Here is a 17,670-nt window from a genome sequence, read left to right on the forward strand (position 1 = left end):
TGTCTTGCCCAGGGACACAACGACATGCTGACTGCAGTGGGGTTTGAACCTGTGACCCCCTGATCCCAACACCAACGCACAACCCACTGCACCACACACCTCTAGTTAATATGGAAGATGCTGGCTTCATAAACCCAATAAAACAATGGCTATGAAGTCGCCACAGTCAGAAGACCACTTTCATTTCACCTCTGATAATAAAAACAACCCCAGATAAATCAGTAATTATTAATATGGATCTACAGGGCTTAGCTACGGGAACGTATTTGAAGAGGTTCAGTGGCTGCACATCGTGTGATGAATAAAACTGAAATGTAATAAAAGTCTGACCCAAGATTAAAACAGGAATCTGTATTCAGACCGGCATCTTTAATCTGTCTTTATCTGCGACACAGTCTGATGGCCCTCTGAGGTCCGGAGAGAAAGAGGGGAATGACATTGCTATCTTCAAAAGAGAAAGCTAAGATAATGGGAACGATGGGTGAGTAGTTTCTGTATAAGTGAAGGCGTTATATTGACGACTTTCTCCATGAAGAATAAGCAAAACTGAAGAAAGAAAAAACAACAAACAAACAAGTAAACAAATCCAGCCTGGTCATTGCTTAATAACAATTTGGGCAATCAGTCAGTTACTTCAGATTACAGAGTGGTGCAGGAATAAGTCCTAAAACCAAAGATGAGTTAGCATTTCAGCACTTCCTGTTCCCTCGCCTACAAGTCAATGGTTTTTAGTAAGTAAATACCCCACTGGTGAATTTCAAATTGGTGGTTGTGTCTAAATGAGACTGCTAAACGTCTTTAATCCCAACATTAGCCACCTTTAGCTTAGCGGTGGTGACGTGAAGTCATGTGACCGTGCTGTAGTTCCTTTATAGCCCAACATTAGCCTCCTTTAGCTTAGCGGTGGTGACGTGAAGTCATGTGACCGTGCTGTAGTTCCTTTATAGCCCAACATTAGCCGCCTTTAGCTTAGCGGGGGTGACGTGAAGTCATGTGACCATGCTGTAGTTCCTTTATAGCCCAACATTAGCCTCCTTTAGCTTAGCGGTGGTGACGTGAAGTCATGTGACCGTGCTGTAGTTCCTTTATAGCCCAACATTAGCCGCCTTTAGCTTAGCGGTGGTGACGTGAAGTCATGTGACCGTGCTGTAGTTCCTTTATAGCCCAACATTAGCCTCCTTTAGCTTAGCGGTGGTGACGTGAAGTCATGTGACCGTGCTGTAGTTCCTTTATAGCCCAACATTAGCCTCCTTTAGCTTAGCGTGGTGGCATGAAGTCATGTGACCGTCCTGTAGTTCCTTTATAGCCTAAAGTTAGCTTTTTACTTCAAGAATCATAAAGTGGTGTTAATATTTGGAGATTATCCTCATAAATGTTTCTTTGAAACATAGATTATTTTCTCAAATCCCATTGGCTTTTTGTCGAGGGAACCAGGTAGATGCTGTCTTCCGGGTCAACCTACAAAAATATATAATCAGTGCACCACTCTAGCAGAGAAACAAGCAAAAATGAAACACAATGCAGTTTACTTCTGTTGAGCGATGAGAAGCGTTATGTACAAAAACAGCAACATCTTTGGTGTCTTTCATCCGTTTCCTGTGTACAGTTATTCCCTTTAGCTTCATTAGAGAGGTGATTGCATGAGGAGGGTATATAGTGTATAAAAACTATTATCTTTCTACAAACATTATACATTCAAAGTCATTCCTTTATATACAAGCATGAAAAACCTGTGAAGAAGCTTCAGTTCGATGCATATTGCCAAAGATGCGACCCCCGTCTGTTTTGATTAAAATGGTTTCTTCCATCCATGTGTTCAGTACATTCCTGCTGATGGACCACTTCATCTCCTACAGCGGGGGTGTGTGTTTTTTTTTCAGATAAAACTCTGATAGCTGTAGTTTACCAACCACATCGTCTTTACAAACATCTTAAAGAACCATCAGGAGACGGTGGAGTTCACACACACTCACACACTCTCTGCTAGGTTTTCACCAGCGGCTGTTATGAAATGTCCTCTGGTGTCTTTTCTCCTTCCCGGGATTTTTTCCTCTTCCTGTGGCCTGAAATAGACGAGACAGGTTAAAAATTGAAAATTAAAACTTTTAGGTTTACGAGAAATATAAATACACAAAAACAAAGTACAATAAATATTTGACAAATTACTCAAATAAAACGTGCCCAGTATAACATTAATTTATCCACTTATTATTGTTTTAATTTAATAACTTAATTAACTTAAAGTGGACCTATCATGCTATATTTAAATGATATTGTAGGGCCATACCTATATAAGATATATTTATACGTTTCTGTTTTCAAAATACCAAACAGATCATGCATTTTAGCCATGCCTCATTTTGCTCTATGTGCTGTTTGCTGTCTACGGGTCTGATTCAGCTGACCACGCCCCCCTGCAGGAGAGGTGAGCCATGCTCTGATCAGCTGCTGGGCTGTCAGAAGAGGGGGAGAAAAAGAGATCTCCGTCCTCCGTGTTTTATTATATAGAGTCGTTATTCATTTGTTTTAAAGCTCAATAAATAACAAAGAAGACCTTTGACCGGCACTTTTCTAATTTTGTCCGGAAGATTTAAACTTTAACGGACATCTTGACCGGCGAAAGTAACTGAAACTGAAACTCTGCCGCACGGTCCCCTCGTTCCTTGGAAGAGGCGGAGAGGTGGGCGTTTGTCATCTGCTGGTGGACTAACCGGAGAGAATTACAGTGCTTGCCTCGAAAAAAAGCCACAGCGGAGAATAAACAGAAGGGTAACCATGGTAACTATGGGCGGGAAGTCTTCTTCGCTGCTTTTGTGGCAGACTACAGCGCCACTTACAGGCCTGGCATATGTACTACAGCGTCTCCAGCGCTTTCGAGCGGCAATGGCCGGCCGTGGCCCAACCCCACATTCCCCTGATAGGTGGAGTTGGCCCAATAGCCGTAGCGCCACCGTCCTGACGTCAGGACAGTGTTCAAATCTGGATCAGTTTTTATCAGATCCGTTGCAGCCCCTTTTTTAGAGATTTGGGTATGGAGGAAAATAGAGAGGGTTGTGTTTTCTGACACTTGGTGAGTTCCCTGGAACACCGGGGACACATATTCATGTATAAAAGACGTACAGAAGTGCATTTTGCATGATAGGTCCCCTTTAATGTATTATTTATAAATAAATTTAGCCATTAATAGATTTTTTATTGATGTATTTATTAATTTATTTGTATTTGTTTATTTGTTTATTTTATTTTATTTTCTTTAAATACGTTTATTTGACATTAATACACATTTCTTTGCATGCGCCAGAGTTTGCCAAGAGGCTATTTTACATAGTCTCTTCAAAGATGTAAAGAGGTTCAAGTTTAAAGTTTAGAGCTGTGTTTTGCATCACTGGCAGGGTGATTAGTTATAAACTATTATAAACTATGCTTTCCATCTATGGAGCCAACAACTGGAACTCTTTCAGAAACTTCATGAGAATACTAAGCAGGCGAGAGCTCATACATTGTGAGGCATAGAAAAGGTTGTGAATAGGTGTGTGTGTGTGTGTGTGTGTGTGTGTGTGTGTGTGTGTGTGTGTGTGTGTGTGTGTGTGTGTGTGTGTGTGTGTGTGTGTGTGTGTGTGTGTGTGTGTGTGTGTGTGTGTGTGTGTGTGTGTGTGTGTGTGTGTGTGTGTGTGTGTCACTCACTGAGTTTGAGCAGGAGTTTCTTGCCCAGTGTGTCCTCTGAGCCGCTCAGAGACAGGCTGCTGATGAAAGGAGACGTGTCCGTTTCTATGGCTACACAGGCCATGTCTGAAGGGGGTGAGAGAGCGCGAGAGAGAGAGAGAGAGAGAGAGAGAGAGCGCGAGAGAGAGAGGGAGAGAGAGAGAGAGAGGGCGAGAGAGAGAGAGAAAGAGAGACCTATTTTACATAATGAGGTCTTTAAAACAGAGACTTCCCCAACATATCAGGTTGTTTGTCAGCATTTTGTAGTGACCTTGAGCCAAATTATTGACCCCTAATTTTTCCTCTAGGTATGCAAGTTGCCGAAAGAGGACATATACTAATTTTCAGGTTCATAATAGTGTCTCTACTGGGACATGTCTCCATGCTTTAATGTTCAAAAAGCTCTTTATTTTTCTCATACTGCCTGTGCTGCAGCACCTCTTTTCACCCTCTGTCTGAAACCAGAGTCCAGTCTGCTCTGATTGGTTAGCTGACCGGCTCTGTTCTGATTGGTCAACCGCTTAGAGATGTCCCGCCCCTTAGCCTATCACGTACAATGTGTTAAGGCGCTAGCTAATAGGAGCAGGAGTGTGACAAAGTGATGGTCACCATGTTCTGGAAGTAAACAAAGGAGTGGAATAAAACCCTAGGAGAAAGGGAAAACCCCCAAAAGCATAATATAGCCTTTTTGAATGACATGTTATGTAATCTGTAGCCTACCATCGTGTGCGTCCGCCTCAGATCTGTCCTCTCTGATGTACGGGATCTCGTCCATCCTGAGGAACACTGAATCACTGGGACTCTTCTGACCGTCCGACTTGCTTCCTACAGCAGAAACACACACATTAACACACACATAAACACACACATTAACACACACACTAACACACACATAAACACACACATAAACACACACATAACACACACACTAACACACACATTAACACACACATTAACACACACACTAACACACACATTAACACACACACTAACACACACATTAACACACACATAAACACACACATAAACACACATAACACACACACTAACACACACATTAACACACACACTAACACACACATTAACACACACATTAACACACACACTAACACACACACTAACACACACACTAACACACACATTAATACACACATAAACACACACATAAACACACACATTAACACACACACTAACACACACATTAACACACACATTAACACACACACTAACACACACTAACACACACACTAACACACACATTAATACACACATAAACACACACATAAACACACACATTAACACACACAGAAACACACACATAAACACAGACATTAACACACACATTAACACACACATTAACACACACATTAACACACACAGAAACACACACATTAATACACACATAAACACACACATAAACACACACATTAACACACACAGAAACACACACATAAACACAGACATTAACACACACATAAACACACACATAAACACACACATTAACACACACAGAAACACACACATAAACACAGACATTAACACACACATTAACACACACATTAACACACACATTAACACACACAGAAACACACACATTAACACACACATAAACACACACATAAACACAGACATTAACACACACATTAACACACACATTAACACACACAGAAACACACACATAAACACACACATTAACACACACAGAAACACACACATAAACACAGACATTAACACACACATAAACACACACATAAACACACACATTAACACACACAGAAACACACACATAAACACAGACATTAACACACACATTAACACACACATTAACACACACATTAACACACACAGAAACACACACATTAACACACACATTAATACACACATAAACACACACATTAACACACACATAAACACACACATAAACACACACATTAACACACACAGAAACACACACATTAACACACACATAAACACACACATAAACACACACATTAACACACACATTAACACACACATAAACACAGACATTAACACACACATTAACACACACATAAACACACACATTAACACACACAGAAACACACACATAAACACAGACATTAACACACACATTAACACACACATTAACACACACATTAACACACACATTAACACACATAACGTTTCCCACAATCTCGAATACAATAACAAAGATATATACAAATATGTATAAAAATATGTATATACCTATATATATATATATACAATTATTGAACTGGTTGTAAATAATTTAATTTAAAGCCAAGAAACAAATGAATAAATCAAGACAACAGTTTCTTTTTGTAAACCAATAACTTTCAAACTCCTCACACATTTAATTTTAAATCCAACTTTTTTTCACAACAAACAACTTTTCTCTAACAACATCTTGTTAAAACGAGTGACTATATAACCACGTTTAAATGACAAGGGATATACACAGACGCTCTTATAAATAAATACAATCAGGCATCAACAAACCTGTACATGTTTCCTTCTATTTCCTTACAAAGACAACCCCAGCTATAATCAATGTTCCTAGAGTCCACACACACCCAGTGTATCTCCACACGGAGCATGACTTGGTGCAGCTCTTTGAACAAAGTAATTAAGCTTCAGTGCTTTAAATGTTGATGTTCTCCCCCAGCGGTGCATTCAAATACTGATTAAAGTGCGCAGTAAAATAAATGCAGAGAGCCCCTGCTGCAGTGCATTAGCACAGATATCACAGTCAGCATTTGTATAGTAGTTGCAGTCAAATGTAAATATGTTTGCAAAAAAGTGCTTATGAAATAACAGGTTTATATTTTTTAAGACCTCTTTCAAATATCTTGTTTACATACTGTTTGTTTTCTATTATTACCACTATGTAGCCAGTTTTATGACGAGGCGAAATGTCATGTGTGCAGCATTTGAGTCAAGACAAATTCCCCTATGAAGACAATCAATGTTGTATATTGTATTAAATCTAGAGTATATCCTTCCAAAAATGGCCCTAGCTAAACAATCTCAACAGTACTTGCTTAATATCACTCCCTAGAACATTTAAAATGTAACTTCCCCCATAATTCAACACTAATAACCCTCATATTTATTATATATATTTATCATCGCATGCCTTTTCCACCTGCGATGACACTTGTGCTGTAACACTGCACATCTCCCACCTGTTGGACCAATGAAGGATTCCTAATGTCTGATGTCTGATATGATACGTAAACAAAGAAGTCCAATGGAGGCGTTTCAGGCAGGGTGGGGGGGGGGGATAAAACCCTAAGAGAAAGAGAAAACCCCCCAAAAGCATATGATAGAGACGATGTTACTCACGGACGATGCGGTTCTTCTCGTTCAGCAGCGAGGTGGAGGGTGTGACGCCGGACTGCTGCCCTCTGGCCCTCGCTGAGCTGGGTCTGTAGTGCTCCCTGGGGGGGGGCATGAGGGTGGAGGGGGGGGGCATCAGGGTGGAGGGGGTGGAGGAGGAGGGGGTGCTGCTGCTGTGATCTCGAGGCCCAGCAGGAGGTCCTGGGGTCGGGGAGACGTCCTCTGCCAGGCAGGCGTCTGCATCTGGAGTCTGAGGGGAGCTGTCCATCCGAGAGGCTGTCATCGCGTTCTGGTAGTGGCTCCGGGTTATCTGACACACAGGAGCAAAGGATTATGGGTATTTCAGTCAGACAACTCAAGTGTTTCTTGATGTTAGAAAAATATCACTCGTCACTGGCTTAGTCTTCAATATCAGGATACATGTCTTTATTATCCTTGCAAGAATGGAAGTAGTCATCACACACAGAGCTGCGTGGGACAAATAGTTCCCAGAGTAGAGTCCTTGATATGCTTATATACAAGAGAGGGTGTTACAGTCAACAAGATGGAAGAATACTGGTTCAAAGCAGTATTCTGACATTAGTTCAGATTAGCTAAGGCCTGCGTAAGCAATACACATGACAGTCATATGCCTATCTCTGTAGGGGCTGTGTCATCATGCCAATCTTAGGAACATAGCTATCATAACTCCATCACAGTGTCTCATGAGCGTCATCCATGTAGTCAAACATCCGGCTACGTACACAGCTACGTAGGGCCTCTGTTATCACGTGCTACTCTGATATAGAAGGAACATTCAGTATTTTCCCAACACTTGATATGTTTATTAGAAGCAGCATATAGTTTGAGTTTGGCGTCTAGGCTCGGGCCTCATCACTCCACAGATGTACATAGAAGATGGAGTGATGATAAGATAACTATCCCCCGAGCCTACAGGTGGATGCTGGGGTTGAAGCTGGGGGTGGTGGGGCAGCGAGCAGCAGCAACATGGAAGTAGCAGCAGCAGCATTATCGAGGCAGAGGCAGCAGATCTGGCAGCTTAAGTAGAGCGGCATGTTTAGGAGAATGTGTTTGGTTGGTTGCAAGAGGGACGAGGCGCGTCACGTGTTAATGTATCATCGGTGCTCGAGTTGACTGCCTGAACTAGCTGGCAGGCTTCGCCCCATTAGTCAGGATGTTAGAGGGAAAGTGGATGTATTTCTATTATTACACGGCTTAGTTGAATACTCGATTCAGATTGGTCAATTTGGACATTTCAGAAGTTGTTAATACTCAATAACACACCAGTGCTGAGCAAAATAATGACCGTTGTTGAGGTAGAGAAAGGAAAGAGGTTAAGACAGAGCGCTGTCCTATTGGATTTTTGTAAAGGGAGTCCTTGTTATGCTAAATTCTGGGTCAACCTAAATAAATACGTCATCACTGCACCACTCTTTGCTTTGTCCTATTGAAAGCTAATGTACGTGTTGCTGATCTGAGTTTGTATCCTCAGGGTTGATAGCATCTGTGTGTGAAAGTGTCAGTTAAATGTACCAACAGGAGTTACCTTGATGACCTGCAGGGCTGTGAGCTGTCGGACAGAATAATCCGGCAGGTAGACGTTCCCCCCGCCGCTCAGTTGGCTCGAGCTGCCTCCATTCAGCATGGTTTCAGAGCGGTCCAGACCACTGCTGCGGGAGGGGGATCTGTGCACTGCAGGGGGGACAAACCTGTACATAATTCACTGAGCACTTCATCCAATCATGAGGTGGGCTCAGGGAGGCTGCCAAAATCACCCTTCACCTGATGAACCATGCCTTTATTTCTTGGCAGGGAAAGGACTTCTGTTTAAACTGCAGTTTTTTGGAGAGTTTGCTGATCAGGGTTTTTAGTCTTGCTCTTTGTGCACATTTACAAAACAAACACTATGTTCAGGCCAACAGAGCAGCAGTATTGTTGTTTTAAAGATTATTTTATTGTTTTGCAACTATGAATGTGGCGGCCAAAATCATAAAGAAATAAACTAATCTCTCTACTTGTGAGAAATTAAAAACAAGCACATGTTTGGGACATTCGGTCACTTTAGGGCAGGGGTGTCAAACTCAAATACACAGTGGGCCAAAATAAAAAAATGGGTACTAGTCGAGGGCCGGACTGGTTCAATGTTTATTGCAGAACTTATTGAAATGAACTTATTGCCCATATTAAACCTGGAACTAACAAAGCTTAAATGATTGCCTATAAAAACAACATTAAACATTAAATAATCAGTTGCATTCATTTCTTATGGCTCTATCTGCAGCTTTTCCAGAGTCATTTCTTATGATTACATTTTCCCACAGGCCAACAACAGCTTCAACAAAACTATTTCCCTCAAAGAAAAACCCAAACATGCCCTGTTGTCGTGAGAAAGAAAGTGCAAAAGGAAACATCCATGTAAACTCAGTGTGCTGCTCTGTGATGCTAGCTCAAGCCAGATACTTGGCATCTCATCTTGGGTGCAAGTTCATCAATGTTTGGGCTCAGGCTCTGAGCTGAGGAGACCCTCAGAATTGAGTGAAGGTGTGCGTGTAATATACCGGCGGGCCAGATTTAATAGTAATTAGAAATTATCCTGCGGGCCAAAATTAAATCCACCAAGGGCCGGATTTGGCCCCCGGGCCTTGAGTTTGACACATGTGCTTTAGGAGCTAAATTAAGATTTTTATATTAAAGGGGACCTATCATGCAAAATGCACTTTTGTACGTCTTTTATACATGAATATGTGTCCCCGGTGTTCCAGGGAACTCACCAAGTGTCAGAAAACACAACCCTCTCTATTTTCCTCCATACCCAAATCTCTAAAAAAGGGGGCTGCAACGGATCTGATAAAAACTGATCCAGATTTGAACACTGTCCTGACGTCAGGACGGTGGCGCTACGGCTATTGGGCCAACTCCACCAATCAGGAGGAGACAGCCACGGCCATTGCCGTTCGAAAGCGCTGGAGACGCTGTAGTACATATGCCAGGCCTGTAGGTGGTGCTGTTCTCACTGAATCTGCCCTTGCTAAAACAGAGCTAGAAATTGTCAAATTGAGCAAAATGAGGCATGGCTAAAATGCATGATCTGTTTGGTATTTTGAAAAAAAAAAAGTATAAATATGCCTTATATAGGTATGGTCCTACACTATATTATTCAAATATAGCATGATAGGTCCACTTTAAGTGGCATTAAGTAATCTTTATTTTAAACATTTCCGAACTCTTTTTAATCTCTGGACACCCTGTCCCTTATTTTCTTCTTTCTTCAAAATGTTATTCATTTCAAATGTCTTTACTTTCTTGAGTTTGGGCTTTCTCTGGTTTTGCTTTTGTTCATTTCTTGTGGATTTGAACGTTGAATAGTATGTTTACACCTTCAAGTAAAACAGCCGCTGAGGCACCAGTTAGCGCATCTTACGCAGGGTTCAATGATCCAGTTAAGAGTCCTTTCTTTGCATTGATGCAATGAAATGCTTTTATTACTATTATTACGGCATTGCTCAGTGGTACAAACACATTGTTTTCTTTTTACACATGCCATTTCTCTTATAAAGATATTAAACAAAAGTTAAAGTTTTACGTTTTGATTAAAATTGGGAATCGTTTTTTTGCAGGTAAAGTCTGTGGTGTTGTTTGTTGGATTTGTTTGGATATCAGGGAGCAGTAATCGGAAAGTGTCCCGTAAGAATATAAAGACATCAGCGTGTGATTTCTACCTGTTGGCATGATGGAGGGAACCCCAAAGTAAGAGAAAGCTCCGTTCTCAAACTTCAGCGCCTCCTTTCCGAACTCCACCTCCACTCGACCCTGACGGTGAAACACAGAGCGTTTGATCAGAAACTGTCTGAGAAACAACAGCAACATGGTTTTACTGCAGAATAAAACGTACCTGCAGCACGAGGATGAAGTGGTCCACAGGTTTGTTGCGCTGGAACAGGAAGTGATGCGGCGATCGTTTGTTCTTCTCGTCGAACTTGAGTTCCTGAACGACGCTCGGGTGTTTGATCAGCCTCAGCAGGATCTTCTCTGAGATGTGAGCGGGTTTGAAGGGCTCCACCTCTACAGGAGGGAGGAGAGAAAATGCTTTTATGGCACAATATTGTCTGTTCTAACTTCCTTAAAACAAATGTTCAAATCCTACAGAAATGTGACAGAAACAGAAATTGTAAACTTTTTTGCAAGATCGGCAACTTTTTAAATCTTTAACCAGGTCTCTGTTATACTGATATGGAAAATTAAGATTGCATATAGTTCATATATAAATATGCATTTCCATCAGGATTTTACGACATCTTCAAATTGAACTCCCGAATGATTCAAATAATACTTGTGATCGGTTTGTTTGTTTGTCTAATCATGTGAATTTGATGTTTTTATCAAACTCAGGCCTTAAAACTGACTCTAATCTACCAAGCAGTTATTTCTAAACCAAAAGCCAACATTTTAATCCCTTAAAGAACCAAGACTATGAGATTTAAGAAAACCCTCAATTCAAATGTCTCTCTATGAGGAAGTGTTTATCCACAAAGTAATCACTGACACAGAGCAGCGATCTGACTGGCTGTTACCTGTGGACAGGAAGCACAGAGCAGCGATCTGATTGGCTGTTACCTGTGGACAGGAAGCGGTGTGTGGCCATGAGCAGCTGAGGAGAAATGTTCACTTTCATTTCGTTCTCCGACAGCTTGAAGATGGAGAAGTCCTGCTGCTTCCTCTCATGGTGAGAAACACGCCGCTTAGTACGGTTATCAGCTGACAAAACACACACACACACACACACACACACACACACACACACACACACACACACACACACACACACACACCACACACACACACACACACACACACACACACACACACACACACACACACACACACACACACACACACACACACACACACACACACACACACACAGCCACACAAATGAGTATATTTATATTGCATTTGCAAGACTTTTATCAGGAAGGGGAGCTGTGTGTGTGTGTGTGTGTGTGTGTGTGTGTGTGTGTGTGTGTGCGTGTGTGTGTGTGTGTGTACATACTGTAGAGGTCTGTCTCGTCCAGGATCTCTGACTTGATGATCTCCTCGATGACGTCCTCCAGGGTCACGATGCCCAGCACCTCGTAGAAAGGGTCTCCCTCGCCCTCGTTGTTGACGCGCTGCACGATGGCCAGGTGGGACTTCCCTGGAGGAAATAAGGTTAAATTAGTATTTTTTTAACCCAGAATGCATTTAAAAAATACTTCACTTGGCAAAACATGTTTCATAGAAAAGGTTCAATCAGAATCAGAATACCTTTATTCGTCCCACAGCGGGGCATTTGCATTTGTTACAGCAGAAAAGAGCCAAAGACAGCTTAATGTTAACTCAGTTTTGAAGATATAGAAAATTACTATTTTAACTCAGAATGCATTTAAAAAAATACTTCACTGGGCAAAACACTTGGACGGTAAGTGCCAGTGAAATATCTTTATCAACAATATATATATATATATATATATATATCTGTTACATAGAAAAGTGTTATTTTATTGTAGTTTAAATGTAATGAATGTGTGTTTTTCCATTTGAAATAACCCTGAACAATTTGTACTCATCCTCCACCTCACTGCATTTAGATTTGTATTAAACACTGTAACTTCTTTGCACACATGATATTGTTTTAAACTTTCTTTAATAGTAAATTGGTATATTAATGTGTATTCTAATTCTAATGCCATCTCTTCTTCATGTGGGTATGACTCACACTGAGCTCCTTAAGTGAAACAGCAGCTGGGAGGATTCCACACACACACACACACACACACACACACACACACACACACACACACACACACACACACACACACACACACACACACACACACACACACACACACACACACACACACACACACACACACACACACACACACACAGTCTTTGCATGCAGTCACACACTCCGTCACATGAACACACTCCCGAGCTGCAGAGTGTTTTCCTCCAGGATGATGAGTGTGTGTTTCCGGAGGTAAAATCTCGGGGCGTTCCCGAAGATAAACGAGTCGTTAATAATCCGTTCACTGCTGCGTGACAACGTTTCTGTCCTGAAGCCAAAACAAGGCTAACGAGATTCTGCACTGCATCTCAGTGTGCGTCACACAGATATACCATTACACAACTCACAACTGTATTCACACACGCACAAATATATGCAGGAATATGCATACACAGAACACAGAGGAAATCCTTGTTAGTAACTCTGGCTGCAAATCAACTTCCTCACAGAGCTTCTACACTGTCTGCCTGCCAAACACTACCTCCAACACACACACACACACACACACACACACACACACACACACACACACACACACACACACACACACACACACACACACACACACACACACACACACACACACACACACACACACACACACACAGCAATGTAGCTAAATAGGTCAGCCTTACATACAAACTAGTCCGAAAGCAGGAGAGGAGAGAGTGTTTGCAGCTAAAGTCTTATGTTTTCATCCAGATAAATTATAGTGTTTCTTTGACCTCATAACCTTTTCTCAAACTCCCTCTAAACATCCTCAAACTATACAAAGACTCAATGACATTATCATACTTTTATGGAATTGAATCAAAGGCTGTATGTAAAGAAAACTGTTTATATTAACATAACTATGGATGGCTGCAGCATGCAAAACAGAAAATGTAGACAACATTTAGCACACTTTCCTGTTAGGTAGCGTGTTGTGTTTTGTGCTTGTTGGGAGGCTGTGGCTCAGTGGGTAGTGTGCTGGACTTCAAATCAGGGGTAGCAAGTTTGAGTCCCACTGCAGTCAGCATGTCGTTGTGTCCCTGGGCAACACACTTCACCCCAAATTGTTCCTGTGGGGATTGTCCACAGTATTGACTGTATGTAAGTCGCTTTGGATAAAAGCGTCTAACAAATGACACACCTGAACTACAGCAGGAGAGGACTCTTTAAAGTAGAGACACTACATACTGATATACACCTGAACATCAGCAGGAGAGGACTCTTTAAAGTAGAGATACTACATACTGATATACACCTGAACATCAGCAGGAGAGGACTCTTTAAAGTAGAGATACTACATACTGATATACACCTGAACATCAGCAGGAGAGGACTCTTTAAAGTAAGAGACACTACATACTGATATACACCTGAACATCAGCAGGAGAGGACTCTTTAAAGTAGAGATACTACATACTGATATACACCTGAACATCAGCAGGAGAGGACTCTTTAAAGTAGAGACACTACATACTGATATACACCTGTATAAGCGACAATCTGCTCCCATACAAAATAACTTTTCTTCAGCTATTCGTGGAGCCAGTGGGGCCCAGCACTTAGAGGGCTACGCCAATACTCATAGAAGCTGGAGTTACAGTAGGTAACTTCAGATCTATTTCGTATATGGCTTCGCCCTCTAAGGCTATCGCTATTGGGTTAAGGGCGAAGCAAGATGTAGTCTGCGCCCCACTGGGTCCGCCCGGTACTAGAAGCACAGACACACCTGCTCAGATAATAACCCATGCCCTTTGCGCCATGCGAATGGCGCATCACAGTCCCTGGAATATAGCATAACATGAATATTTTCCATGAGGGGACGAGGCTGGGAATAATACATACCTGCCGCTGTGAAAAAGTAGAGACGAAGATCACACTTTGCCCAGTGACAGAAAGGAGGGGGAATAGCAGCTCTCTGCGTGCAGACAGGCAGGAGAGCGCACAGCTGGGTCCCTGACGTCACTCACTCTGACAAGACATTCCGTAGGAAATGTGTCAGGGGAAAAAAGGGGGATGTCCCTCTCATAAGAGGGAATACAGGCCACTCTCCGTGTGCCGAGAGGCAGGAGAGAGGCGCACAGCTGGATCCCTGACGTCACTCACTCTGACAGGACACTCAGCACAGGGTGCGTCAGAGAGGAAAGGGAGACATCCCTCAAATACAATTGAATAAATGAACAGGGGGAAGACCAAGATGCAGCACTGCAAATGTCTTCCACTGACATTCCTCCGTGCAAAGCCGTGGAGGAGGAAAAATTCCTCTGGTGGAGTGTGCATTGATGTTCTCCGGGGGATCCACCCCAGCGGAGACATATGTGACACAGCTTCACACAGCCAGTGTGACAGCCGTTATGCAGATAGAGACTGCCCTATCGAGCGCTCTCTATAATTCACAAACAGGCGCTGAGAACAACGCAAGGCAGCCGTGCGCGCCACATAGCAGGACAGCTGAGATGAGACGTGGCTTCTTCCTCCGACCTGTGAGGAGGGGGAAAGAAGCCAGCCAGGGTGATCACTCTTGACCTAAAAGAGTTTGTGATGACCTTAGCCTTAGGCATGAAGCCGGGTTAGGGCGTAAACCAGCTGAACTGCCATCTCCTTGGATCCGGAGACATGACGGAGCCACAGAGAGAGCGGACAAATCACTCACCCTTTTCGCTGATATTAGAGCCAAAAGTAATAGCCTACTTTGGCTGATAACAGTTTAAGGGGAAACTGATCTAAAGGTTCAAAAGGGCTTTGCTTAGTGCGCGTAACACCAAAGCCAAATCCCACTGAGGCGCCAGTGCGTGTGACCCGCCAGTGTGCGTGACACAGGTCTGAGTCTCCGTACTCCTCGCATAAACGGCTGCTGCGCTCTGCGAGCACCTCTGTTCAAATCGCTGGGAATATACATTGCTCTGATGGAGAGCAACGTGTGTGCGCGCCCAGAACAGCAGCCGCCTGGCTGCGTTCAGAAGCTGCGCAGATCGTACTCCTCCCTGGCGATTGAGGTAGGCTGCCGTGGCCTGTTGGCTGGGCGAATCAACACATGTTTGATTGTACAGCAATGGGGCGAAGTGCTGGAATACTTCCCAAACCGGAGAACAGCTCCAGCACATTTACATTTACCGCACGGGGTCGGTCCACATCTGGAGACCCCTCCTGTGGGGGAGACCCTGGGGAATCCCCACGTGATCAGCTGACGTCATGCTGAGCAGCTGTATTACGGAGAGGGCGTGACACGCCGGATAGGGAGCTGTCAGTTTCTCCACTCGCTGCAGCGAGAGCCGCGCTCTGCTGGCTGAGTTTTATTCCACTCGCAGATAAATGAATGTCTGGGAGGGAAGAGGACAGCTCTTCTTCAAATTCATTATGAAAACCAAGCTTTGACAGATGCGATACGAGATGTAACATCTGTAAAGCGACTTCCTCCCTGGAGCGAGCCAGCAATAGCAGGTCGTCCAGATAAAACCACACTCTCATCCCTCCTCTGTGTTGTGGCTCCAGCCTTCTACACACTTTGAAAAAATGCGAGGAGCCAGGGAATATCCGAACGGCAGACGATTGTCTGGTCTGATATTTCCCTGAAAAGAGAAACGCAGGGATTTCCTGAGTTTCGGGATGATGATAGGCTACATGGAAGTATATGTTTTTCCGGTTTATGGAAGTGAACCAGTCGTCCTGGTGAACACATTCCAGCACCTGTTTGATTGTCAGCATGGGAATACTGACAGATCAAGGATGGGTCTCACTCCCCCGTTCTTTTCCGGGATTTTTTGAAAATAACGGGAGTAAACACCCCTGATTTTCCTCCCTTTGAAAAAATGCCTTTTTCAACAGGAGTTCCTGCAGCGCTGAATGGAGCGCAAGACACTGTTCCTGGGATGACAGGAGTGTTTCTTGTATCCCATGGAACTGCGGGGTGGAGAGGCTTCTCTGTGATATGCTGTAATGGTCGTCATGACCGTGCTCTGTAGGAGGCATATCTGGGACAGAGAAATGCCGCGAGCTCTGCAGGTTATAAACCAATAGGTTAAAACAGCAGGCTTCTGCAGCGAATGACCCACCTCTGAAGACTCCTCCTGTGGGGGAGACCCATGGGGATCACCACGTGACCAGCTGACGCCAATGCCGAGCAGCTGCGTCACGGAAAGGGCTGTGCGGGTTGTGACACGCCGGAGGAGAGCTGTCAGTTCCTCCACTCGCTGCCGTGAGATCCGCGCTCTCATGCTGGCTGAGTATAATTCCACTCCCAGATAATAATTGTCTGAGAGGGAAGAGGACAGCTCTCCTTCCAATTCATTATGAAACCCAGGCTTTGACAGATGCGATACGAGATGTAACGTCTGTAAAGCGACTTCCTCCCTGGAGCGAGCCAGCAAATAGCAGGTCGTCCAGAGAAAACCACATTCTCATCCCTCCTCCTGAGGCAACCCAGGTGGGCCTGGAGCGAAAGGGCTGTGAGGGAGTCTCCACATGCTGCGTTTCACTCCGGCTCTCATCATGAGGCGTGTACACGCTCAGGGGATGAGTGGAAGTGTGTGCAGTGCCGTTCACATGAGGCGTCACAACGGCGCTCATGGGCTTATTATGACCGTGTGTAGGAGACGTATCTCGGACAGACGAATGCCGCAAGCTCTGCGCCTGACGCCAGCCGATGCGGTTGCCTGAAAGGCACACTGGTGCACCCGGTCGGCCTGGCGGGCGACATACTGGTCTCTGGGGTCGCTCAACGTAGGGCGCCGTCCGGCGATTATGTTGGCCTGTCTTACCCCAAAAAAAACGGCAGAACCGAACGGTGAACCGTGGAGGGAGGCGGGGCAGGAGTC

The 17,670-nt window shown here is 43.7% G+C and overlaps 1 protein-coding gene across 1 annotated transcript; it reads right to left on the minus strand.

Moving 5' to 3' along the window:
- Nucleotides 1-1,317: 1,317 nt before the first annotated feature.
- On the minus strand, nucleotides 1,318-17,070 carry LOC117481992 (metal transporter CNNM1-like). The gene is made up of 12 exons (XM_034129936.1): nucleotides 16,909-17,070; nucleotides 15,971-16,059; nucleotides 12,346-12,353; nucleotides 12,092-12,235; nucleotides 11,656-11,796; nucleotides 10,934-11,103; nucleotides 10,761-10,851; nucleotides 8,588-8,733; nucleotides 7,048-7,351; nucleotides 4,423-4,527; nucleotides 3,685-3,789; nucleotides 1,318-2,063 (listed from the first exon to the last, which is right to left on the minus strand). The coding sequence occupies exons 1-12, from the start codon at nucleotides 17,068-17,070 to the stop codon at nucleotides 2,005-2,007; spliced, it is 1,524 nt and encodes a 507-aa protein (XP_033985827.1). The 3' UTR covers nucleotides 1,318-2,004.
- Nucleotides 17,071-17,670: the final 600 nt, after the last annotated feature.

Source organism: Trematomus bernacchii, unplaced genomic scaffold (genome assembly GCF_902827165.1).
Source record: "Trematomus bernacchii unplaced genomic scaffold, fTreBer1.1, whole genome shotgun sequence".
NCBI lineage: Eukaryota > Metazoa > Chordata > Actinopteri > Perciformes > Nototheniidae > Trematomus > Trematomus bernacchii.